Source organism: Oncorhynchus nerka, linkage group LG8, assembly GCF_034236695.1.
Source record: "Oncorhynchus nerka isolate Pitt River linkage group LG8, Oner_Uvic_2.0, whole genome shotgun sequence".
Taxonomy (NCBI): Eukaryota; Metazoa; Chordata; class Actinopteri; order Salmoniformes; family Salmonidae; genus Oncorhynchus; species Oncorhynchus nerka.
The window spans coordinates 6,127,552-6,152,949 of NC_088403.1; the positions used below are offsets into that span (position 1 = coordinate 6,127,552).

The 25,398-nt window shown below is 48.2% G+C and overlaps 1 protein-coding gene across 1 annotated transcript in view; it reads left to right on the plus strand.

The window, feature by feature from the left end:
- xpot (exportin, tRNA (nuclear export receptor for tRNAs)) overlaps positions 1-25,398 on the plus strand; it is a 61,968-nt gene that overhangs the window by 35,502 nt on the left and 1,068 nt on the right. The window contains 14 exon segments of the mRNA XM_065022080.1: positions 2,164-2,244; positions 4,760-4,798; positions 5,179-5,241; positions 5,655-5,779; positions 5,894-6,038; positions 6,705-6,824; positions 7,434-7,528; positions 13,745-14,011; positions 17,979-18,264; positions 21,961-22,150; positions 22,542-22,658; positions 24,926-25,041; positions 25,145-25,192; positions 25,344-25,398. The exon segment at positions 25,344-25,398 is cut by the window's right edge and continues 17 nt beyond it. Of these exon segments, the coding sequence (XP_064878152.1) occupies positions 2,164-2,244; positions 4,760-4,798; positions 5,179-5,241; positions 5,655-5,779; positions 5,894-6,038; positions 6,705-6,824; positions 7,434-7,528; positions 13,745-14,011; positions 17,979-18,264; positions 21,961-22,150; positions 22,542-22,658; positions 24,926-25,041; positions 25,145-25,192; positions 25,344-25,398 (1,747 nt within the window).

Consider the following 25,398-nt stretch of genomic DNA (forward strand, 5'->3'; position numbering starts at 1 on the left):
TTTCACAAAAACTGCATGATTAAAGTTTGTATCTTTGCCCAGAAAAAGACTCTTTTTAAATGTGAGTCTGAGCAGAAACACCATTCGAGAGAGTAGACCAGTTGTCCATCAATCTAAAAGACAGTGAAAAAGGGAAAAGATTTTTTTGCATATTCCTTGGCTGTGGATGAGAGCACCGACATTTCTGACATTGCCCAGTTGTCAATTTTCACTAGTGGACTCCAACCTAAAGCGTGACAGAGGAGTTTTTGGCACGTCTATGCATGGCACAACTACGGGGCATGATTTTATGAAGAGGTGTCAAGATGTGTAAATGAGATGGAGAGGGAAAAACTCGTGGGTTTGACAACCGACGGAGCACCTCGATGTGTGGACACAGACGGACTGGTGGCGAAGATACGGGAAAAGATGCAAGAGGAAAACGCACAGGTGAGCTGACAGCTTATGTATCTTTGTGCGGTAAGAGCCTTGAAATGGAGCATGTAATGAGCATCATCACGCGCACAGTTATCTTTATCAGAGCCAAAGGTTTGAATCACCGCCAGTTCAAGGCATTTCTGACGGAGTTAGCATGGTGATTTGCCTTATCACACAGAGGTGCGATGGCTAAGCCAGGGAAAGGTGCTTCAAAGACGAGCTTCTGAGAGATTTGTCTGTTCTTGGACAGCAAAGGGAAAGACACAACACAACTCTAGAAATGTTTCTGTATGAAATGGCTTTTCTGTGTGACATTAGAGTCATCTGAATGCAATAAACTTGCAGCTGCAGGATCGGGATCGTGTCATCTCTGATATGTACAGTACAGTGAAGGCATTTAAAACCAAACTGACTCTGTGGGAGACGCAGATGCGGAAGAAAATTTGAGCCACTTTCCCAGCTGCCAGACCATGAAAGAGAAGCTCTCTACCAGTGCGTGTCGAGCACACAGTTGGCTGATAAAATAGGTATGCTTGGAGCTGACTTTCGCGCCGATTTGCTGACTTTGAAGCACAAAAAGCAGGTTGGAACTGCTCGGTAACCCATTTGCTCACGTGGAAAGCTCACCACCAAACCTCAAATGGAGTTGATTGACCTCAATGCAATGATGCACTGAGGGCAAAATATGCGGCAGTGGGTGCTGCGGAGTTCGCCCGTTTCTCCCGGCACAATGCCCCAGCTGCGCATCAGGCTGCTCAAACGTTGTCTATGTTTGGAGCACATACCTGTGTGAACAACTGTTTTCTTTGATGAACCTGAACAAAACATCACACAGGAAGTCGACTTACTGCTGAACACCTCCACTCAATTCTGAGGATTTCTTCAGCTCAGAGCCTTACCCCGAACATTGATGAACTTGTGGAAAAGATGGGACACCACCAAGTATCACCCTCAACCTCAAACAAGTGAACATTACTGTGCAATCACATATTTAGAGTTTTTACTCAGTTCAAGTTTAAAAGTTAAAATTTAATATTTGTTTTCACTGCATGTTACTTCTCCTTAAACAAAGTGTTGTTTTTGATTAATAGATTTTTGCACTTTATTTTTTGTATTTCAATCCAATTATATTTTAAAAATATTTCAGTTGAGTGGATGATAGAAAATTGCTATTATTGTTTTTTCTTTGAAGTAAATTTAGCCCACTTTTGCTAAAATAGAAAATATAGTCTACTGATGGTGCCTTGAATACCGGTTTCTTTCATTTAATGTTCATGTTATGGGGATATTTATATAAAGGAAATTTGTCTTTTGTGTCTGTTGAAAATTAAAGATTACTGACAGAGCCATAAGAAAATATTGCTTTATTTATCTGATCATATTGTAATATATTTGTTAGGTTTTCAGTAGGTTCAATTAGGTTCACTAGACTATATGCGTCATTTAAAAATTTTTCAATGAACATTCGAACAGTCCGGCCCTCGTCTTGTAGCTGATTTTTTTATTTGGCCCTCCGTCCATTTGACTTTGACACCCCTGCTCTAGATGTATCTTTACCAGACAGGAGAGGGAGACACTCTACACTCTAGATGTGTCTTTACTAGACAGGATGGAAACCATAGAAATATAATTTCCAGAACGGGTGTGGAGTAGCCCCTCAGACCACTGTCATGTGACAGCGTCCTCAATAGGGTCCGGTTGGCACGGTAACATAAACTTGTGTTCGTCTGCTTAATCTTCCTCAAGGGGTCCGAGTGGAAGAGTCACATGCCTCAGGTAGGGAGAGGAGGACAGGAGGCCATTGAAGAGTACTGGGACTCAGACAAGGTGGAGAAAACTGTCCACACTAACTGACCCCAATCATTAGCATTACCCCCCCCCACCCCCCCTGTTCCAGGAAGAGACGGCAATGAATTAGCTGATCAACTGTCTGAATTATTCTACATTTACAACAAATATAGACTTGGAAATGACTGTGGTATAATTGACTTTACAAACCAACAACACATTCAAGTTTAACTTTCCAAATGATGCAGAACATTTAGGTGTGTGTGTGTGTGTGTGTGTGTGTGTGTGTGTGTGTTTATCATAGTTAGCTGGCTAGTCTGTCCTGCTATCTGGAATAGCCCACTGCGTTGTATTAAAAGGCCTGTGGTTGTGTCTCATAATGAGAACATTCTGGTGTGTCTCATAATGAGAACATTCTGGTGTGTGTCTCATAATGAGAACATTCTGGTGTGTGTCTCATAATGAGAACATTCTGGTGTGTGTCTCATAATGAGAACATTCTGGTGTGTCTCATAATGAGAACATTCTGATGTGTGTGTCATAATGAGAACATTCTGATGTGTGTGTCATAATGAGAACATTCTGGTGTGTGTCTCATAATGAGAACATTCTGATGTGTGTGTCATAATGAGAACATTCTGATGTGTGTGTCATAATGAGAACATTCTGGTGTGTGTCATAATGAGAACATTCTGGTGTGTCTCATAATGAGAACATTCTGGTGTGTGTCATAATGAGAACATTCTGATGTGTGTGTCATAATGAGAACATTCTGATGTGTGTGTCATAATGAGAACATTCTGGTGTGTGTCATAATGAGAACATTCTGATGTGTGTGTCATAATGAGAACATTCTGGTGTGTCTCATAATGAGAACATTCTGGTGTGTCTCATAATGAGAACATTCTGGTGTGTCTCATAATGAGAACATTCTGGTGTGTCTCATAATGAGAACATTCTGGTGTGTCTCTCATAATGAGAACATTCTGGTGTGTGTCATAATGAGAACATTCTGATGTGTGTCATAATGAGAACATTCTGGTGTGTGTCATAATGAGAACATTCTGGTGTGTGTCATAATGAGAACATTCTGGTGTGTGTCATAATGAGAACATTCTGGTGTGTCTCATAATGAGAACATTCTGGTGTGTCTCATAATGAGAACATTCTGGTGTGTCTCATAATGAGAACATTCTGGTGTGTCTCATAATGAGAACATTCTGGTGTGTGTCATAATGAGAACATTCTGATGTGTGTCTCATAATGAGAACATTCTGATGTGTGTGTCATAATGAGAACATTCTGGTGTGTCTCATAATGAGAACATTCTGGTGTGTCTCATAATGAGAACATTCTGGTGTGTCTCATAATGAGAACATTCTGATGTGTGTCTCATAATGAGAACATTCTGGTGTGTCTCTCATAATGAGAACATTCTGGTGTGTCTCATAATGAGAACATTCTGGTGCGTCTCTCATAATGAGAACATTCTGGTGTGTCTCATAATGAGAACATTCTGGTGTGTCTCATAATGAGAACATTCTGGTGTGTCTCATAATGAGAACATTCTGGTGTGTCTCTCATAATGAGAACATTCTGGTGTGTCTCATAATGAGAACATTCTGGTGTGTCTCATAATGAGAACATTCTGATGTGTGTCTCATAATGAGAACATTCTGGTGTGTCTCATAATGAGAACATTCTGTGTGTGTCTCATAATGAGAACATTCTGATGTGTGTCTCATAATGAGAACATTCTGATGTGTGTGTCATAATGAGAACATTCTGATAATGAGAACATTCTGTGTCTCATAATGAGAACATTCTGATGTGTGTGTCATAATGAGAACATTCTGATGTGTGTGTCATAATGAGAACATTCTGGTGTGTCTCATAATGAGAACATTCTGATGTGTGTCTCATAATGAGAACATTCTGGTGTGTCTCATAATGAGAACATTCTGGTGTGTCTCATAATGAGAACATTCTGGTGTGTCTCATAATGAGAACATTCTGGTGTGTCTCATAATGAGAACATTCTGGTGTGTCTCATAATGAGAACATTCTGGTGTGTCTCATAATGAGAACATTCTGGTGTGTCTCATAATGAGAACATTCTGGTGTGTCTCATAATGAGAACATTCTGATGTGTGTGTCATAATGAGAACATTCTGGTGTGTCTCATAATGAGAACATTCTGATGTGTGTGTCATAATGAGAACATTCTGGTGTGTGTGTCATAATGAGAACATTCTGATGTGTGTGTCATAATGAGAACATTCTGATGTGTGTCATAATGAGAACATTCTGATGTGTGTGTCATAATGAGAACATTCTGGTGTGTGTCTCATAATGAGAACATTCTGGTGTGTGTGTCATAATGAGAACATTCTGATGTGTGTGTCATAATGAGAACATTCTGGTGTGTGTCATAATGAGAACATTCTGATGTGTGTGTCATAATGAGAACATTCTGATGTGTGTGTCATAATGAGAACATTCTGGTGTGTGTGTCATAATGAGAACATTCTGGTGTGTCTCTCTCCTCTTCTAGTTCCCGCTGCTGACAGACCAACAGAAGACTCACGTTGAGGTGCGATTTCACCAGGAACTTTTTGGGCTGGTTTCCCAGACACAGATGAGGTTACAGATTATTTTATTGTATTCCAGGAATATAATTACTCTGTGTCTGGGGAAACCAGCCACTAGCTTTTAAAACCTTTTCTAGTGTCTGTCCATCTGTCATCTTGTTAGCAGATATATCCAGTATGGAAATAAAATGCAAATCAATTTATAACATTTTTGACACTGATTTTTTGTTTTGTTATTCTGTCTCTCACTGTTCAAATAAACCTTCCATTCAAATTATAGACTGATCATTTCTTTGTCGTTGGCAAACGTACAAAATCAGCAGGGGATCAAATCCGTTTTTTCCCTCACTGTATCCAGAATGTTGACTCTCTGTCTCACCAGGACATCATGTTGGCCGTCATGAAGAAACTAACTTATGATGAAGAGTACAACTTTGACAACGAGGTAAAAACTTTGACTGAGTTTTAAATTGTGGGGGGAGTTGAACAGCATTTTCATTACTCACTGTCTCCATCTTCCTCTTCTCTCCCTCTCCTCTCTCTCTCTCTCCTCTCCTTCTCTCTCTCTCTCTCTCTTCTCTCTCTCTCTCCTCTCTTTCTTCTCTCTCTCTCCTTCTCTCTCTCTCTCCTTCTCTCTCTCTCCTTCTCTCTCTCTCCTCTCTTTCTCCTCTCTCTCTCTCCCTCTCTCTCTCCTCTCTCCTCTCTCTCTCTCCTCTCTCTCCTTCTCTCTCGCTCCTCTCTCTCCCTGTCTCTCTCTCTTCCTCGCTCCTCTCTCTCTCTGTCTCTCTCTCTCTGTCTGTCTCTCTCTCGCTCCGTCTTCTCTCTCTCTCTCTCTCTCTCTCTCTCTCTCTCTCTCAGGGGGAGGATGAAGCGATGTTTGTAGAGTACAGGAAACAGTTGAAGATGCTGTTGGATCGCCTGGCTCAGGTGTCTCCTGACCTGCTCCTGGACGCTGTAGGCAGAGTCTTCAACAACACCATACAGTAAGACTCCATCTTGTTTTGTTCCTCCATGTCCACCTTATTTCCTAACTTTGCCCCCATTTTTTAACCGCCTGTTGTGAAGAAGCGTGTATTGATCCTGATTGTGTGTCTCAGGCGTTGGCAGACGTCGTCCTTCATGGAGGTGGAGGTGGCCATCAGGCTGCTGTACATGCTGGGAGAGGCTCTGCCTGCGTCTCACGGAGCTCACTTCTCTGGCGACACGGCCAAGACCTCCGCCCTGCAGGACATGATGAGAACGGTGAGTTACACACAGCCAAGACCTCCGCCCTGCAGGATATGATGAGAACGGTGAGTTACACACAGCCAAGTCCTCCGCCCTGCAGGACATGATGAGAACGGTGAGTTACACACGGCCAAGACCTCCGCCCTGCAGGATATGATGAGAACGGTGAGTTACACACGGCCAAGACCTCCGCCCTGCAGGACATGATGAGAACGGTGAGTTACACACGGCCAAGACCTCCGCCCTGCAGGACATGATGAGAACGGTGAGTTACACACGGCCAAGACCTCCGCCCTGCAGGACATGATGAGAACGGTGAGTTACACACTGCCAAGACCTCCGCCCTGCAGGACATGATGAGAACGGTGAGTTACACACGGCCAAGACCTCCGCCCTGCAGGACATGATGAGAACGGTGAGTTACACACGGCCAAGACCTCCGCCCTGCAGGACATGATGAGAACGGTGAGTTACACACAGCCAAGACCTCCGCCCTGCAGGATATGATGAGAACGGTGAGTTACACACGGCCAAGACAACCCCTGATCCTGATGTCTGACATCATATCCTGTGTTCTCCCTGTCTCCTCAGCTGGTCTCCTCTGGTCTCAGTGGTTACCAACACACAGTCTGTTGTTTCTAATGTCTGACATCATATCCTGTGTTCTCCCTGTCTCCTCAGCTGGTCTCCTCTGGTCTCAGTGGTTACCAACACACGTCTGTGTCGCTGGAGTTCTTCGAGACGGTGGTTCGTTACGACAAGTTCTTCCTGGTTGAACCGCAGCACATTCCCAACGTCCTGGTTAGTACTGTAGTACTTAAAGGGGAGTTTTGTATCAGTGTTGAGAGGGACAGTGGACCCCTGGTTAAAGGGGAGGTTTTGTATCAGTGTTGAGGGACAGTGGACCCCTGGTTAAAAGGGAGGTTTTGTATCAGTGTTGAGGGACAGTGGACCCCTGGTTAAAGGGGAGGTTTTGTATCAGTGTTGAGGAGAGGGACAGTGGACCCCTGGTTAAAGGGGAGGTTTTGTATCAGTGTTGAGGGACAGTGGACCCCTGGTTAAAGGGGAGGTTTTTTATCAGTGTTGAGGGATAGTGGACCCCTGGTTAAAAGGGAGGTTTTGTATCAGTGTTGAGGGACAGTGGACCCCTGGTTAAAGGGGAGGTTTTGTATCAGTGTTGAGGGACAGTGGACAGTAGACCCCTGGTTAAAGGGGAGGTTTTGTATCAGTGTTGAGGGACAGTGGACAGTAGACCCCTGGTTAAAGGGGAGGTTTTGTATCAGTGTTGAGGGACAGTGGACAGTAGACCCCTGGTTAAAGGGGAGGTTTTGTATCAGTGTTGAGGAGAGGGACAGTGGACCCCTGGTTAAAGGGGAGGTTTTTTATCAGTGTGTTTCTGTGTCCCTGTAGATGTCCTTTCTGGACCATCGGGGTCTGAGACACAGCAGTCCTAAGGTCCGTAGCAGAGTGGCCTACCTCTTCTCACGGTTCGTCAAGACACTGCAGTAAGTCCAGCTGTACCGTCACTAAGCACGCGTTACTCTGTGTTCCCAATGGGCCCCTATTCCCTATATAGTACACTACTATAGACCAGGGCCCTATTCCCTATATAGTACACTACATTAGACCAGAGCCCTATTCCCTATATAGTGCACTACTTTAGACCAGAGCTCTATTCCCTATATAGTGCACTACTTTAGACCAGAGCCCTATTCCCTATATAGTACACTACTATAGACCAGAGCTCTATGGGTCCTTGTTGTAGATTATAGGGTACCTGTTGGGTCACAGGACCAGTATTATCAGCAGACTGGTTGTACCCTGTCCTGGTAGTCAACACCAGATCACCAGAAAGCAGGACATGTCATTATATAGTTCTAGAAGGTTCTTTGTGATTGACCCCAACCCTGTCCTCTGTTTACAGTAATAGTTCTAGAAGGTTCTTTGTGTTTGACCCCAACCCTGTCCTCTAATATAGTAATAGTTCTAGAAGGTTCTTTGTGATTGACCCCAACCCTGTCCTCTAATACAGTAATAGTTCTAGAAGGTTCTTTGTGATTGACCCCAACCCTGTCCTCTTCCCTAGTAATAGTTCTAGAAGGTTCTTTGTGTTTGACCCCAACCCTGTCTTCTGTTTACAGTAATAGTTCTAGAAGGTTCTTTGTGTTTGACCCCAATTCCTCTGTTTACAGTAATAGTTCTAGAAGGTTCTTTGTGATTGACCCCAACCCTCCTCTGTTTACAGTAATAGTTCTAGAAGGTTCTTTGTGATTGACCCCAACCCTGTCCTCTGTTTACAGCCCTATTCCCTAGTAATAGTTCTAGAAGGTTCTTTGTTTTGACCCCAGACCCTTTCCTCTAATATAGTAATAGTTCTAGAGGTTCCAGAGCCCAACCCTGTCCTCTAATACAGTAATAGTTCTAGAAGGTTCTTTTGATTGACCCCAACCCTGTCCTCTAATACAGTAATAGTTCTAGAAGGTTCTTTGTGATTGACCCCAACCCTGTCCTCTAATACAGTAATAGTTCTAGAAGGTTCTTTGTGAGCCCAACCCTGTCCTCTAATACAGTAATAGTTCTGAAGGTTCTTTGTGATTGACCCCAAGCCCTGTCCTCTGTTTACAGTAATAGTTCTAGAAGGTTCTTTGTGATTGACCCCAACCCTGTCCTCTGTTTACAGTAATAGTTCTAGAAGGTATTGATAGTTCCTCTAGTAATAGGTTCTTTGTAGATAGTCCTCTAGTAATAGTTCTAGAAGGTTCTTTGTGATTGACCCCAACCCTGTCCTCTGTTTACAGTAATAGTTCTAGAGAGGTTCTTTGTGATTGACCCCAACCCTGTCCCTATTACAGTAATAGTTCTAGAAGGTTCTTTGTGATTGACCCCAACCCTGTCCTCTGTTTACAGTAATAGTTCTAGAAGGTTCTTTGTGATTGACCCCAACCCTGTCCTCTGTTTACAGTAATAGTTCTAGAAGGTTCTTTGTGATTGACCCCAACCCTGTCCTCTGTTTACAGTAATAGTTCTAGAAGGTTCTTTGTGATTGACCCCAACCCTGTCCTCTGTTTACAGTAATAGTTCTAGAAGTTCTTTGTGTTTGACCCCAACCCTGTCCTCTGTTTACAGTAATAGTTCTAGAAGGTTCTTTGTGATTGACCCCAACCCTGTCCTCTGTTTACAGTAATAGTTCTAGAAGGTTCTTTGTGATTGACCCCAACCCTGTCCTCTGTTTACAGTAATAGTTCTAGAAGGTTCTTTGTGTTTGACCCCAACCCTGTCCTCTGTTTACAGTAATAGTTCTAGAAGGTTATTTGTGATTGACCCCAACCCTGTCCTCTGTTTACAGTAATAGTTCTAGAAGGTTCTTTGTGATTGACCCCAACCAGAGCCTCTGTTTACAGTAATAGTTCTAGAAGGTTCTTTGTGATTGACCCCAACCCTGTCCTCTAATACAGTAATAGTTCTAGAGGTTCTTTGTGATTGACCCCAACCCTTCCTCTGTTTACAGTAATAGTTCTAGAAGGTTCTTTGTGATTGACCCCAACCCTGTCCTCTGTTTACAGTAATAGTTCTAGAAGGTTCTTTGTGATTGACCCCAACCCTGTCCTCTAATACAGTAATAGTTCTAGAAGGTTCTTTGTGTTTGACCCCAACCCTGTCCTCTTTAGACCAGTAATAGTTCTAGAAGGTTCTTTGTGATTGACCCCAACCCTGTCCTCTGTTTACAGTAATAGTTCTAGACCAGGTTCTTTATGTTTCCTATAACCCTGTCCTCTGTTTACAGTAATAGTTCTAGAAGGTTCTTTGTGATTGACCCCAACCCTGTCCTCTGTTTACAGTAATAGTTCTAGAAGGTTCTTTGTGATTGACCCCAACCCTGTCCTCTGTTTACAGTAATAGTTCTAGAAGGTTCTTTGTGTTTGACCCCAACCCTGTCCTCTACAGTAATAGTTCTAGAAGGTTCTTTGTGATTGACCCCAACCCTGTCCTCTAGTACAGTAATAGTTCTAGACCAGGTTCTTTGTGATTGACCCCAACCCTGTCCTCTGTTTACAGTAATAGTTCTAGAAGGTTCTTTGTGTTTGACCCCAACCCCTGTCCTCTGTTTACAGTAATAGTTCTAGAAGGTTCTTTGTGATTACCCCAACCCTGTCCTCTAATACAGTAATAGTTCTAGAAGGTTCTTTGTGATTGACCCCAACCCTGTCCTCTGTTTACAGTAATAGTTCTAGAAGGTTCTTTGTGATTGACCCCAACCCTGTCCTCTGTTTACAGTAATAGTTCTAGAAGGTTCTTTGTGATTGACCCCAACCCTGTCCTCTGTTTACAGTAATAGTTCTAGAAGGTTCTTTGTGATTGACCCCAACCCTGTCCTCTGTTTACAGTAATAGTTCTAGAAGGTTCTTTGTGTTTGACCCCAACCCTGTCCTCTGTTTACAGTAATAGTTCTAGAAGGTTCTTTGTGATTGACCCCAACCCTGTCCTCTGTTTACAGTAATAGTTCTAGAAGGTTCTTTGTGATTGACCCCAACCCTGTCCTCTGTTTACAGTAATAGTTCTAGAAGGTTCTTTGTGTTTGACCCCAACCCTGTCCTCTGTTTACAGTAATAGTTCTAGAAGGTTCTTTGTGTTTGACCCCAACCCTGTCCTCTGTTTACAGTAATAGTTCTAGAAGGTTCTTTGTGATTGACCCCAACCCTGTCCTCTGTTTACAGTAATAGTTCTAGAAGGTTCTTTGTGATTGACCCCAACCCTGTCCTCTAATACAGTAATAGTTCTAGAAGGTTCTTTGTGATTGACCCCAACCCTGTCCTCTGTTTACAGTAATAGTTCTAGAAGGTTCTTTGTGATTGACCCCAACCCTGTCCTCTGTTTACAGTAATAGTTCTAGAAGGTTCTTTGTGATTGACCCCAACCCTGTCCTCTGTTTACAGTAATAGTTCTAGAAGGTTCTTTGTGTTTGACCCCAACCCTGTCCTCTGTTTACAGTAATAGTTCTAGAAGGTTCTTTGTGATTGACCCCAACCCTGTCCTCTGTTTACAGTAATAGTTCTAGAAGGTTCTTTGTGATTGACCCCAACCCTGTCCTCTGTTTACAGTAATAGTTCTAGAAGGTTCTTTGTGTTTGACCCCAACCCTGTCCTCTGTTTACAGTAATAGTTCTAGAAGGTTCTTTGTGATTGACCCCAACCCTGTCCTCTGTTTACAGTAATAGTTCTAGAAGGTTCTTTGTGTTTGACCCCAACCCTGTCCTCTGTTTACAGTAATAGTTCTAGAAGGTTCTTTGTGATTGACCCCAACCCTGTCCTCTAATACAGTAATAGTTCTAGAAGGTTCTTTGTGATTGACCCCAACCCTGTCCTCTGTTTACAGTAATAGTTCTAGAAGGTTCTTTGTGATTGACCCCAACCCTGTCCTCTGTTTACAGTAATAGTTCTAGAAGGTTCTTTGTGATTGACCCCAACCCTGTCCTCTGTTTACAGTAATAGTTCTAGAAGGTTCTTTGTGATTGACCCCAACCCTGTCCTCTAATACAGTAATAGTTCTAGAAGGTTCTTTGTGATTGACCCCAACCCTGTCCTCTAATACAGTAATAGTTCTAGAAGGTTCTTTGTGATTGACCCCAACCCTGTCCTCTGTTTACAGTAATAGTTCTAGAAGGTTCTTTGTGATTGACCCCAACCCTGTCCTCTGTTTACAGTAATAGTTCTAGAAGGTTCTTTGTGATTGACCCCAACCCTGTCCTCCTCTAATACAGTAATAGTTCTAGAAGGTTCTTTGTGATTGACCCCAACCCTGTCCTCTAATACAGTAATAGTTCTAGAAGGTTCTTTGTGATTGACCCCAACCCTGTCCTCTGTTTACAGTAATAGTTCTAGAAGTTCTTTGTGTTTGACCCCAACCCTGTCCTCTGTTTACAGTAATAGTTCTAGAAGGTTCTTTGTGATTGACCCCAACCCTGTCCTCTGTTTACAGTAATAGTTCTAGAAGGTTCTTTGTGTTTGACCCCAACCCTGTCTCTGTTTACAGTAATAGTTCTAGAAGGTTCTTTGTGATTACCCCAACCCTGTCCTCTAATACATTAATAGTTCTAGAAGGTTCTTTATGATTACCCCAACCCTGTCCTCTGTTTACAGTCTAGTTCTAGAAGGTTCTTTATACATTACCCTCCACCTTACCCTCTACAGTACCAGTTCTGAAGGTTCTTTAAGATTACCCTAACCCTTACCCTTTACAGTAATAGTTCTAGAAGTTCTTTATGATTACCCCAACCCTTCCTCTAATACAGTAATAGTTCTAGAAGGTTCCAGATTGACCCCAACCCTGTCCTCTGTTGTTTACCTGTTGCCAGTAAACATGAACTCCTTCATTGAAGACCCCAGGATACAGACCTGCTGGAGCTCCTCCTGTAAGTTACCTCTCTACCCTCTACATTACCCATTCTACAGACCAGCTGGAGCTCCTCCTGTAAGTTACCTCTATACATTACCCTCTACACATTACCCTCTACAGACCTGCTGGAGCTCCTCCTGTAAGTTACCTCTCCCCCCATATACATTATCATCTATACATTACCCTCAAGAGATACATTACCATCCACACATTACCCTCTACAGACCAGCTGGAGCTCCTCCTGTAAGTTACCTCTACACATTACCACCTATACATTACCCTCTACAGACCTGCTGGAGCTCCTCCTGTAAGTTATCTCTCCCCCCATATACATTATCATCTATACATTACCCTATACACATTACACTCTACAGACCAGCTGGAGCTCCTCCTGTAAGTTACCTCTCCCCTCATATACATTATCCTCTACAGATTACCCTCCCTCTGTACTGACCTTCAGCTCCCCCTGTACAGTTACCCTCCCTCTGTATGACCTTCATTCCCCTCCTCTATACATGACCTTCATTACCCTACCCTCTACAGACCTTCATGGAGCCCTCCTCTGTAACCTTCATTCCCCTCCCCTGTACTGACCATCATTCCCCTCCCTCTATACATTACCTTCATTCCCCTCCCCTCTACAGACCTTCATTCCCCTCCTCCTGTACTGACCTTCATTCCCCTCCTCTGTACTGACCTCTACACATTACCCTCCCCTGTACTGACCTTCATTCCCCTCCCTCTGTACTGACCTTCATTCCCCTCCATACATTACCCTCCCTCTGTACTGACCTTCATTCCCCTCCCTCTGTACTGACCTTCATTCCCCTCCCTCTGTCCTGACCTTCATTCCCCTCCCTCTGTACTGACCTTCATTCCCCTCCCTCTGTACTGACCTTCATTGACCTTCATTCCCCTCCCTCTGTACTGACCTTCATTCCCCTCCCTCTGTACTGACCTTCATTCCCCTCCCTCTGTACTGACCTTCCTTACCCTCCATACATTCCCCTCCCTCTGTACTGACCTTCATTCCCCTCCCTCTGTACTGACCTTCATTCCCCTCCCTCTGTACTGACCTTCCTTACCCTCCATACATTCCCCTCCCTCTGTACTGACCTTCATTCCCCTCCCTCTGTCCTGACCTTCCTCCCCTCCCTCCCTGACATTCATTCCCCTCCCCTGTACTGACCTTCATTCCCCTCCCTCTGTACTGACCTTCCTACCCTCATTCCCCTCCCTCTGTACTGACCTTCACTCCCCTCCCTCTGTCCTGACCTTCATTCCCCTCCCTCTGTACTGACCTTCATTCCCATCCCTCTGTACTGACCTTCATTCCCCTCCCCATATGTGCCTCAGGAGAACGGTTTCCCTGCGCTGCTGACCAGCGATGACCAGCTGTTTATATTTGAGACGGCGGGGGTGTTGATCGTCCACGGAGAGAGTCCCGCGGAGAGGAAGCAGGCTCTGATGAGATCCCTGCTGACGCCGCTGACCGACGCCTTCCGTCTGCTGCTGGCCAAACTGGCCTCTGAGAGGGAGGAGGAGAGGCAGGCTGCGCTGGCCGACTGTCTGAGTCACGCTGTTGGCTTCGCTAGGTAAATATCCAACCACTGACCCTGATGTACCAACACTAACCCTGATGTACAAACACTAAGCCCCAGTAACACTAAGCCCTAGTAACACTAAGCCCCAGGAACACTAAGCCCTAGTAACACTAAGCCCTAGGAACACTAAGCCCCAGGAACACTAAGCCCCAGGAACACTAAGCCCCAGGAACACTAAGCCCCAGTAACACTAAGCCCCAGTAACACTTAAGCCCCAGTAACACTAAGCCCCAGTAACACTAAGCCCCAGTAACACTAAGCCCCAGTAACATTAAGCCCCAGTAACACTAAGCCCCAGTAACACTAAGCCCTAGTAACACTAAGCCCTAGTAACACTAAGCCCTAGGAACACTAAGCCCCAGTAACACTAAGCCCCAGTAACACTAAGCCCCAGTAACACTAAGCCCCAGTAACACTAAGCCCCAGTAACACTAAGCCCCAGTAACACTAAGCCCCAGTAACACTAAGCCCCAGTAACACTAAGCCCTAGGAACACTAAGCCCTAGTAACACTAAGCCCCAGTAACACTAAGCCCCAGTAACACTAAGCCCCAGTAACACTTAAGCCCCAGTAACACTAAGCCCCAGTAACACTAAGCCCCAGTAACACTAAGCCCCAGTAACACGCCCTAGTAACACTAAGCCCTAGTAACACTAAGCCCCAGTAACACTAAGCCCCAGTAACACTAAGCCCCAGTAACACTAAGCCCCAGTAACACTAAGCCCCAGTAACACGCCCTAGTAACACTAAGCCCTAGTAACACTAAGCCCCAGGAACACTAAGCCCTAGTAACACTAAGCCCCAGTAACACTAAGCCCTAGGAACACTAAGCAGTAGTCTTCAGAGATAAGCCCTAGTAACACTAAGCCCTAGTAACAGTAAGTCTTCAGAGTAACACTAAGTCCCAGAGATGATGTCTGGTAGTAACACTAAGTCTTCAGAGTAACATGAAGTCCCCAGGAACACTAAGCCCTAGTAATGTCACTAAGTCCCCAGTAACACTAAGCCCTATGAACACTAAGTCTTCAGAGATAATGTCTGGTCACTACAAGCCCTAGAGATAATGTCTGGTAAGCCCTAGTAAGATAATGCCCCAGTAACACTAAGCCAGTAGTAGAGATAATGCCCCAGTAACACTAAGTCTTCAGAGATAATGGCAGGTCACTACAGTAGTCCCCAGTAATAATAAGTCACGCACAGTAGTCTTCAGAGATAATGTCTGGGCATGTGCAGTAGTCTTCAGAGGTAATGTCGGGAACATGTGCAGTAGTCTTCAGAGATAATGCCCTAGTAACACTAAGTCCCAGTAACACTAAGCCCCAGTAACAGTAAGTCCAGAGTAACACTGGCCCAGTAGTCTTCAGAGATAATGCCACAAGAGATAATGTCTGGTCATGTACAGTAGTCTTCAGAGATAATGTCTGGTCATGTACAGTAGTCTTCAGAGATAATGTCTGGTCATGTACAGTAGTCTTCAGAGATAATGTCTGGTCATGTACAGTAGTCTTCAGAGATAATGTCTGGTCATGTACAGTAGTCTTCCGAGATAATGTCTGGTCATGTGCAGTAGTCTTCAGAGATAATGTCTGGTCGTGTACAGTAGTCTTCAGAGATAATGTCTGGTCGTGTGCAGTAGTCTTCAGAGATGATGTCTGGTCGTGTACAGTAGTCTTCAGAGATAATGGCAGGTCACGTACAGTAGTCTTCAGAGATAATGGCAGGTCACGTACAGTAGTCTTCAGAGATAATGTCTGGGCATGCGCAGTAGTCTTCAGAGATAATGTCGGGGCATGTGCAGTAGTCTTCGGAGATAATGCCTGGTCACGTACAGTAGTCTTCAGAGATAATGCCTGGTCACGTACAGTAGTCTTCAGAGATAATGTCTGGTCACGTACAGTAGTCTTCAGAGATAATGTCTGGTCATGTGCAGTAGTCTTCAGAGATCATGTCTGGTCATTTGCAGTAGTCTTCAGAGATAATGTCTGGTCGTGTGCAGTAGTCTTCAGAGATAATGTCTGTACAGTAGTCGAGATAATGTCTGGTCATGTGCAGTAGTCTTCAGAGATAATGTCTGGTCATGTGCAGTAGTCTTCAGAGATAATGTCTGGTCATGTGCAGTAGTCTTCAGAGATAATGTCTGGTCATGTGCAGTAGTCTTCCGAGATAATGTCTGGTCATGTGCAGTAGTCTTCAGAGATAATGTCTGGTCATGTGCAGTAGTCTTCAGAGATAATGTCTGGTCATGTGTCAGTAGTCTTCGAGATAATGTAATGTCGTGTGTCTTATTAAAGTCATTGAATAAATGGTTAGTAGTCATGGCCTTTTATTTCACTCTGTTACAGCAGTCAATGTCTGGTCATAATGCATAACAGTCATTCACTAGTTATTTATAGAACTGAAACCTTCAGAGATAACCTCAAAAGCACTAATGTCTGGTCATCGCTCAGCACTCTTCGAGATAATGTCTGGTCATTTGCAGTTCTGTTGTCTGGTAATTACAGTAGTCTTCAGAGATAATGTCTGGTCATCTCTCCCCTCCCCTCCTCTCTCTCCCTCTCTCTCGAGATAATGTCTGGTCCTGCAGTAGTCTTCGAGATAATGTCTGGTCATCCCTCAGTAGTCTTCAGAGATCATGTCTGGTCATTTGCAGTAGTCTTCAGAGATAATGTCTGGTCATGTGCTAGTCTTCGAGATAATGTCTGGTCCTCAGTAGTCCCGAGATAATGTCTGGTCATGTGCAGTAGTCTTCAGAGATAATGTCTAGTCTACAGTAGTCCCAGAGATAATGTCTGGTCTACAGTCTCCCCTCCCTGTCTGGTCATGTGCAGTAGTCTTCAGAGATCATGTCTGGTCATTTCTCTAGTCTTCTCCCCTGTCTGGTCATCTCCCTAGTCTTCAGAGATAATGTCTGGTCCCTGCCTCCCTCCTCGAGATAATGTCTCTCGTGTGTCTTCTCCCCTAAAGTCTGAATAAATGGTTCCCCCCTAGTAATGGCCTTTTATTTCACTCTGTTCTCTCTCAACCCCCTGCATCTCCCATTCACTAGTTATTTATAGAACTGAAACCAAACCTCCACTCTCGCTCAGCACTCTTCTCTCTGGGTTTACAAGTTCTGTTCCCTCCTCCTCTCTCCCCCTCCCTCCTCCCTCTCTCTCCCTCCCTCCTCCCCCTCTCCCCTCCCTCCCTCTCTCTCCCCTCTCCCTCCCTCTCTCCCCTCCCTCCTCCCTCTCTCCCCCTCCCTCTCCCCTCTCCTCCCCTCCCTCCCTCTCCCCTCTCCCCTCCCTCCCTCTCTCTCCCCTCCTCTCCCTCTCTCCCCCTCTCTCCCCTCCTCTCCCCTCTCTCTCTCCCTCTCCCCCCCTCCTCTCTCCCTCCCTCCTCCCCTCTCTCTCCCTCTCTCCTCCCTCCCTCTCTTGCTCTCCCTCTCCTCTTTCTCCCTCTCCTCTCTCCCCCTCTCTCTCCCCTCCCTCTCTCTCCCCTCCCTCCCTCCCTCCCCTCTCTCTCTCCCCTCCCTCTCTCTCTCCTCCCTCCCCTCTCCCTCCCTCTCCCTCCCTCCTCTCCCTCCTCCCTCCCTCCCTCCTCCCTCCCTCCTCTCTCCCTCCCCCTCTCTCCCCCTCCCCCTCTCTCTCCCCCCCTCCCTCCCTCTCCCTCCCTCCTCCCTCTCCCTCCTCCTCCCTCCCCTCTCCCCTCTCTCCCTCCCTCCCTCTCCCTCCCCTCCCCCCCTCTCCCCTCCCTCCCTCCCTCTCTCTCCCCTCCTCTCCCTCTCTCCTCTCCCCCTCCCTCCTCCCTCTCCCTCCCTCCCCCTCCCTCTCCCTCCCTCCCTCCTCCCTCTCCTCCCTCCTCTCTCTCCTCCCCTCCTCCCTCCCCTCCCTCTCTCCTCTCTCCCCTCTCTCTCCCTCTCCTCTCCTCCCTCTCCCTCCCTCTCTCTCTCCCCTCCCTCCTCTCCCCCCCTCCCCTCTAGTCGTACCAGTAAGGCGTTCAGCAACAAGCAGACAGTGAAACAGTGTGGATGTACTGAAGTCTACAGAGACTGTCTGCAGACCTTCCTGCCTGCACTGAGCTGTCCTGTCCGGAGGGGGTCTCTGCGTAGCGCCGTCCGCTCCTTCCTCCATCGCATGATCATCTGTCTCGAAGAAGAGGTCCTGCCCTTCGTCCCTGCGGCATCGGAGCACATGCTGAAGGACTGCGAGGCCAGGGACCTGCAGGAGTTCATACCCCTCATCAGTCAGATCACCGCCAAGTTCAAGGTAACCAGGGACCTGTAGGAGGTAACCAGGGACCTGTAGGAGTTCATACCCCTCATCAGTCAGATCACCACCAAGTTCAAGGTAACCAGGGACCTGCAGGAGGTAACCAGGGACCTGCAGGAGTTCATACCCCTCATCAGTCAGATCACCACCAAGTTCAAGGTAACCAGGGACCTGCAGGAGGTAACCAGGGACCTGCAGGAGTTCATACCCCTCATCAGTCAGATCACCGCCAAGTTCAAGGTAACCAGGGACCTGCAGGAGGTAACCAGGGACCTGTAGGAGTTCATACCCCTCATCAGTCAGATCATCGCCAAGTTCAAGGTAACCAGGGACCTGCAGGAGTTCATACCCCTCATCAGTCAGATCACCGCCAAGTTCAAGGTAACCAGGGACCTGCAGGAGTTCATACCCCTCATCAGTCAGATCACCGCTAAGTTCAAGGTAACCAGGGACCTGCAGGAGGTAACCAGGGACCTGCAGGAGGTAACCAGGGACCTGCAGGAGGTAACCAGGGACCTGTAGGAGGTAACCAGGGACCTGTAGGAGGTAACCAGGGACCTGTAGGAGGTAACCAGGGACCTGTAGGAGTTCATACCCCTCATCAGTCAGATCACCGCCAAGTTCAAGGTAACCAGGGACCTGTAGGAGTTCATACCCCTCATCAGTCAGATCACCGCCAAGTTCAAGGTAACCAGGGACCTGTAGGAGTTCATACCCCTCATCAGTCAGATCACCGCCAAGTTCAAGGTAACCAGGGACCTGTCAGGAGTTTCAGGGACCTGTAGGAGTTCCCCTCATCAGTCAGATCACCGCCAAGTTCAAGGTAACCAGGGACCCAGGAGTACCCCTCATCAGTCAGATCACCGCCAAGTTCAAGGTAACCAGGGACCTGCAGGAGTTCATACCCCTCATCAGTCAGATCACCACTAAGTTCAAGGTAACCAGGGACCTGCAGGAGTTCATACCCCTCATCAGTCAGATCACCACTAAGTTCAAGGTAACCAGGGACCTGCAGGAGTTCATACCCCTCATCAGTCAGATCACCGCCAAGTTCAAGGTAACCAGGGACCTGTAGGAGGTAACCAGGGACCTGTAGGAGGTAACCAGGGACCTGTAGGAGTTCATAACCCTCATCAGTCAGATCACCGCCAAGTTCAAGGTAACCAGGGACCTGTAGGAGTTCATACCCCTCATCAGTCAGATCACCGCTAAGTTCAAGGTAACCAGGGACCTGTAGGAGTTCATACCCCTCATCAGTCAGATCACCGCTAAGTTCAAGGTAACCAGGGACCTGTAGGAGGTAACCAGGGACCTGTAGGAGTTCATACCCCTCATCAGTCAGATCACCGCTAAGTTCAAGGTAACCAGGGACCTGCAGGAGGTAACCAGGGACCTGCAGGAGGTAACCAGGGACCTGTAGGAGGTAACCAGGGACCTGTAGGAGGTAACCAGGGACCTGTAGGAGTTCATACCCCTCATCAGTCAGAGGAGTTCACCCCTCATCAGTCAGATAAGTTCAAGGTAACCAGGGACCTGTAGGAGTTCATACCCCTCATCAGTCAGATCACCGCTAAGTTCAAGGTAACCAGGGACCTGTAGGAGTTCATACCCCTCATCAGTCAGATCACCGCCAAGTTCAAGGTAACCAGGGACCTATAGGAGTTCATACCCCTCATCAGTCAGATCACCGCCAAGTTCAAGGTAACCAGGGACCTGTAGGAGGTAACCAGGAACCTGTAGGAGTTTATACCCTCATCAGTCAGATCACCGCTAAGTTCAAGGTAACCAGGGACCTGTAGGAGTTTATACCCTCATCAGTCAGATCACCGCTAAGTTCAAGGTAACCAGGGACCTGTAGGAGGTAACCAGGGACCTGTAGGAGTTCATACCCCTCATCAGTCAGATCACCGCCAAGTTCAAGGTAACCAGGGACCTGTAGGAGTTCATACCCCTCATCAGTCAGATCACCGCTAAGTTCAAGGTAACCAGGGACCTGTAGGAGTTCATACCCCTCATCAGTCAGATCACCGCTAAGTTCAAGGTAACCAGGGACCTGTAGGAGGTAACCAGGGACCTGTAGGAGTTCATACCCCTCATCAGTCAGATCACCGCTAAGTTCAAGGTAACCAGGGACCTGCAGGAGGTAACCAGGGACCTGTAGGAGGTAACCAGGGACCTGTAGGAGGTAACCAGGGACCTGTAGGAGTTCATACCCCTCATCAGTCAGATCACCGCTAAGTTCAAGGTAACCAGGGACCTGTAGGAGTTCATACCCCTCATCAGTCAGATCACCGCTAAGTTCAAGGTAACCAGGGACCTGTAGGAGTTCATACCCCTCATCAGTCAGATCACCGCTAAGTTCAAGGTAACCAGGGACCTGTAGGAGGTAACCAGGGACCTGTAGGAGTTCATACCCCTCATCAGTCAGATCACCGCCAAGTTCAAGGTAACCAGGGACCTGTAGGAGTTCATACCCCTCATCAGTCAGATCACCGCCAAGTTCAAGGTAACCAGGGACCTGTAGGAGTTCATACCCCTCATCAGTCAGATCACCGCCAAGTTCAAGGTAACCAGGGACCTGTAGGAGTTCATACCCCTCATCAGTCAGATCACCGCCAAGTTCAAGGTAACCAGGGACCTGTAGGAGTTCATACCCCTCATCAGTCAGATCACCGCTAAGTTCAAGGTAACCAGGGACCTGTAGGAGTTCATACCCCTCATCAGTCAGATCACCGCTAAGTTCAAGGTAACCAGGGACCTGTAGGAGTTCATACCCCTCATCAGTCAGATCACTGCTAAGTTCAAGGTAACCAGGGACCTGTAGGAGTTCATACCCTCATCAGTCAGATCACCACTAAGTTCAAGGTAACCAGGGACCTGTAGGAGTTCATACCCCTCATCAGTCAGATCACCACCAAGTTCAAGGTAACCAGGGACCTGTAGGAGTTCATACCCTCATCAGTCAGATCACCACTAAGTTCAAGGTAACCAGGGACCTGTAGGAGGTAACCAGGGACCTGTAGGAGGTAACCAGGGACCTGTAGGAGGTAACCAGGGACCTGTAGGAGTTCATACCCCTCATCAGTCAGATCACCGCTAAGTTCAAGGTAACCAGGGACCTGTAGGAGTTTATATCCCTCATCAGTCAGATGAGTCCTGGACCAGGTGTCTCTCTCCTCTCCAGGACCAGGTGTCTCTGTCTCTCTCCTCTCCAGGACCAGGTGTCTCTGTCTCTCTCCTCTCCAGGACCAGGTGTCTCTGTCTCTCTCCTCTCCAGGACCAGGTGTTCATGCCTCTGGTCCTCTCTGTCTCTCTCCTCTCTAGGACCAGGTGTTCATGCCTCTGGTCCTCTCCAGGACCAGGTGTTCATGTCTCTGGTCCTCTCTGTCTCTCTCCTCTCCAGGACCAGGTGTCTCTCTCCTCTCCAGGACCAGGTGTTCATGCCTCTGGTCCTCTCTGTCTCTCTCCTCTCCAGGACCAGGTGTTCATGCCTCTGGTCCTCTCTGTCTCTCTCCTCTCCAGGACCAGGTGTCTCTGTCTCTCTCCTCTCCAGGACCAGGTGTCTCTGTCTCTCTCCTCTCCAGGACCAGGTGTCTCTGTCTCTCTCCTCTCCAGGACCAGGTGTCTCTGTCTCTCTCCTCTCCAGGACCAGGTGTTCATGCCTCTGGTCCTCTCTGTCTCTCTCCTCTCCAGGACCAGGTGTCTCCGTTCCTGCAGCAGGTGTTCATGCCTCTGGTCCTGGCCATCTTTGAGGTGTTGTGTCGACCTGCTGAGGACAACGACCAGGCAGCAGCTCTGGAGAAACACATGTTACGTAGAAGCTACTTCACCTTCATACAGACGATAACCTCCAGTGGGATGAACGAAGTCCTGGCCAACCAGGGTGAGCTGCTGCTCAGTGTGTCCTGTGGTTCTCCAGGGTTCTGCGTGTGTGTTCTGTTACCCAGGTGTAAATATTTGTTGCGTGGTTCTCCAGGGTTTTAAGTGTGTGTGGTTCCTCAGCTATAAATATTTGTTGCATGGTTCCTCAGGGTTCTAAGTATGTGTGGTTCCTCAGCTATAAATATTTGTTGGGTGGTTCTCCAGGGTTCTAAGTGTGTGGTTCCTCAGCTATAAATATTTGTTGCATGGTTCCTCAGGGTTCTAAGTGTGTGTGGTTCCTCAGCTGTAAATGTTTGTTGCATGGTTCCTCAGGGTTCTAAGTGTGTGGTTCCTCAGCTATAAATATTTGTTGGGTGGTTCTCCAGGGTTCTAAGTGTGTGGTTCCTCCCCAGGTGTCGAGAACGTAGAGCGGGTTCTGTTCACCATCATCCAGGGAGCTGTGGACTTCCCCGACCCCATCGCCCAGAAGACCTGCTTCATCATCTTGTCCAAGCTGGTGGAACTCTGGGGTGAGAACTACCGTATCCAACCACCCTCCCTCCATATCCAACCACCCTCCCTCCGTATCCAACCACTCTCCCTCCGTATCCAACCACCCTCCCTCCGTATCCAACCACCCTCCCTCCGTATCCAACCACCCTCCCTCCGTATCCAACCACCCTCCCTCCCTCCGTATCTAACCACCCTCCCCTCCCTCCCTCCCTCCCCCTCCGTATCCAACCACCCTCCCTCCGTATCCAACCACCCTCCTCCCTCCGTATCCAACCACCCTCCCTTCCTCCGTATCCAACCACCCTCCCCCCCTTCCTCCGTATCCAACCACCCTCCCTTCCTCCGTATCCAACCACCCTCCCTCCTCCGTATCCAACCACCTCCCTCCCCCTCCTCCGTATCCAACCACCCTCCCTCCCTCCGTATCCAACCACCCTCCCTCCCTCCGTATCCAACCACCGTCCCTCCCTCCGTATCCAACCACCGTCCCTCCCTCCGTATCCAACCACCGTCCCTCCCTCCGTATCCAACCACCGTCCCTCCCTCCGTATCCAACCACCCTCCCTCCCTCCGTATCCAACCACCCTCCCTCCCTCCGTATCCAACCACCCTCCCTCCCTCCGTATCCAACCACCCTCCCTCCCTCCGTATCCAACCACCCTCCCTCCCTCCGTATCCAACCACCCTCCCTCCCTCCGTATCCAACCACCCTCCCTCCCTCCGTATCCAACCACCCTCCCTCCCTCCGCATCCAACCAACCCCCTCCCTCTGTATCCTCCCTCCGTATCCAACCACCGTCCCTCCCTCCGTATCTAACCACCCTCCCTCCCTCCCTCCGTATCCAACCACCCTCCCTCCCTCCGTATCCAACCAATCCAACCACCCTCCCTCCCTCCGTATCCAACCACCCTCCCTCCCTCCGTATCCAACCACCGTCCCTCCCTCCGTATCCAACCACCCTCCCTCCCTCCGTATCCAACCACCCTCCCTCCCTCCGTATCCAACCACCCTCCCTCCCTCCGTATCCAACCACCGTCCCTCCCTCCGTATCCAACCACCGTCCCTCCCTCCGTATCCAACCACCGTCCCTCCCTCCGTATCCAACCACCCTCCGTATCCAACCACCCTCCGTCCCTCCGTATCCAACCACCCTCCCTCCCTCCGTATCCAACCACCCTCCCTCCCTCCGTATCCAACCACCCTCCCTCCCTCCGTATCCAACCACCCACCCTCCCTCCCTCCGTATCCAACCACCCCCCTCCCTCCGTATCCAACCACCCTCCCTCCCTCCGCATCCAACCACCGTCCCTCCCTCCGTATCCAAACCCTCCCTCCCTCCTCCAACCCCTCCCTCCCTCCGTATCTAACCACCCTCCCTCCCTCCCTCCCTCCGTATCAACCACCCTCCCTCCGTATCCAACCACCCTCCCTCCGTATCCAACCACCCTCCCTCCCTCCGTATCCAACCACCCTCCCTCCCTCCGTATCCAACCACCCTCCCTCCCTCCGTATCCAACCACCCTCCCTCCCTCCGTATCCAACCACCCTCCCTCCCTCCGTATCCAACCACCCTCCCTCCCTCCGTAGATCCAACCACCCTCCCTCCCTCCGTATCCAACCACCGTCCCTCCCTCCGTATCCAACCACCGTCCCTCCCTCCGTATCCAACCACCGTCCCTCCCTCCGTATCCAACCACCGTCCCTCCCTCCGTATCCAACCACCGTCCCTCCCTCCGTATCCAACCACCCTCCCTCCCTCCCTGTATCCAACCACCCTCCCTCCCTCCCTCCGTATCCAACCACCCTCCCTCCCTCCGTATCCAACCACCCTCCCTCCCTCCGTATCCAACCACCCTCCCTCCGTATCCAACCACCCTCCCTCCCTCCGTATCCAACCACCCTCCCTCCCTCCGTGTCCAACCACCCTCTGTCCCTCCGTATCCAACCACCCTCCGTCCCTCCGTATCCAACCACCCTCCTCCCTCCGTATCCAACCACCCTCCCTCCCTCCGTATCCAACCACCCTCCGTCCCTCCGTATCCAACCACCCTCCGTCCCTCCGTATCCAACCACCCTCCGTCCCTCCGTATCCAACCACCCTCCCTCCCTCCGTATCCAACCACCCTCCGTCCCTCCGTATCCAACCACCCTCCCTCCCTCCGTATCCAACCACCCTCCCTCCCTCCGTATCCAACCACATTTTTTCTACGGTTTGCACTAATGAATACACCCCTGGTGTAAAAGCGAAACGTTTTGAACCGGGACTGATGTTTTGTCCTTCAGGAGGTAAAGACGGTATGGCTGGTTTCCCAGACTTCATCTATAAACACATCGTCCCAGCATGCTTCCTGGCTCCTCTCAAACCTTCCTTTGATCTCACAGACGCTCAGACCGTCCTGGTGAGTACCTGTGACCAGATTGACCATTTATCATATTATCTCTTTACATCCTAGACGTTTTGGACTCATTTGACAAACCTTGTTTTGTTTATTTTGTCTCCAGACGTTGTCAGAGTGTGCTCTGACGTTGAAAATGATTCATCTCAGAAGGGTAAAGCTCCACTTTGGTTTTCCTTTCCGTTGTGCTCGTCTGGTTGTAGAACCTGATCTATCTTGAACTTTGACCTTTTTTTTATATGAATGAATGAATGCACCCGCTGACGTGCAGTTTGTCGTCCTGTTTTGTACTTCCTGTTCGGCAGGGTCCGGAGTTTATCCAGTACCTTCAACAGGAGTACCTCCCTTCTCTACAGGTGT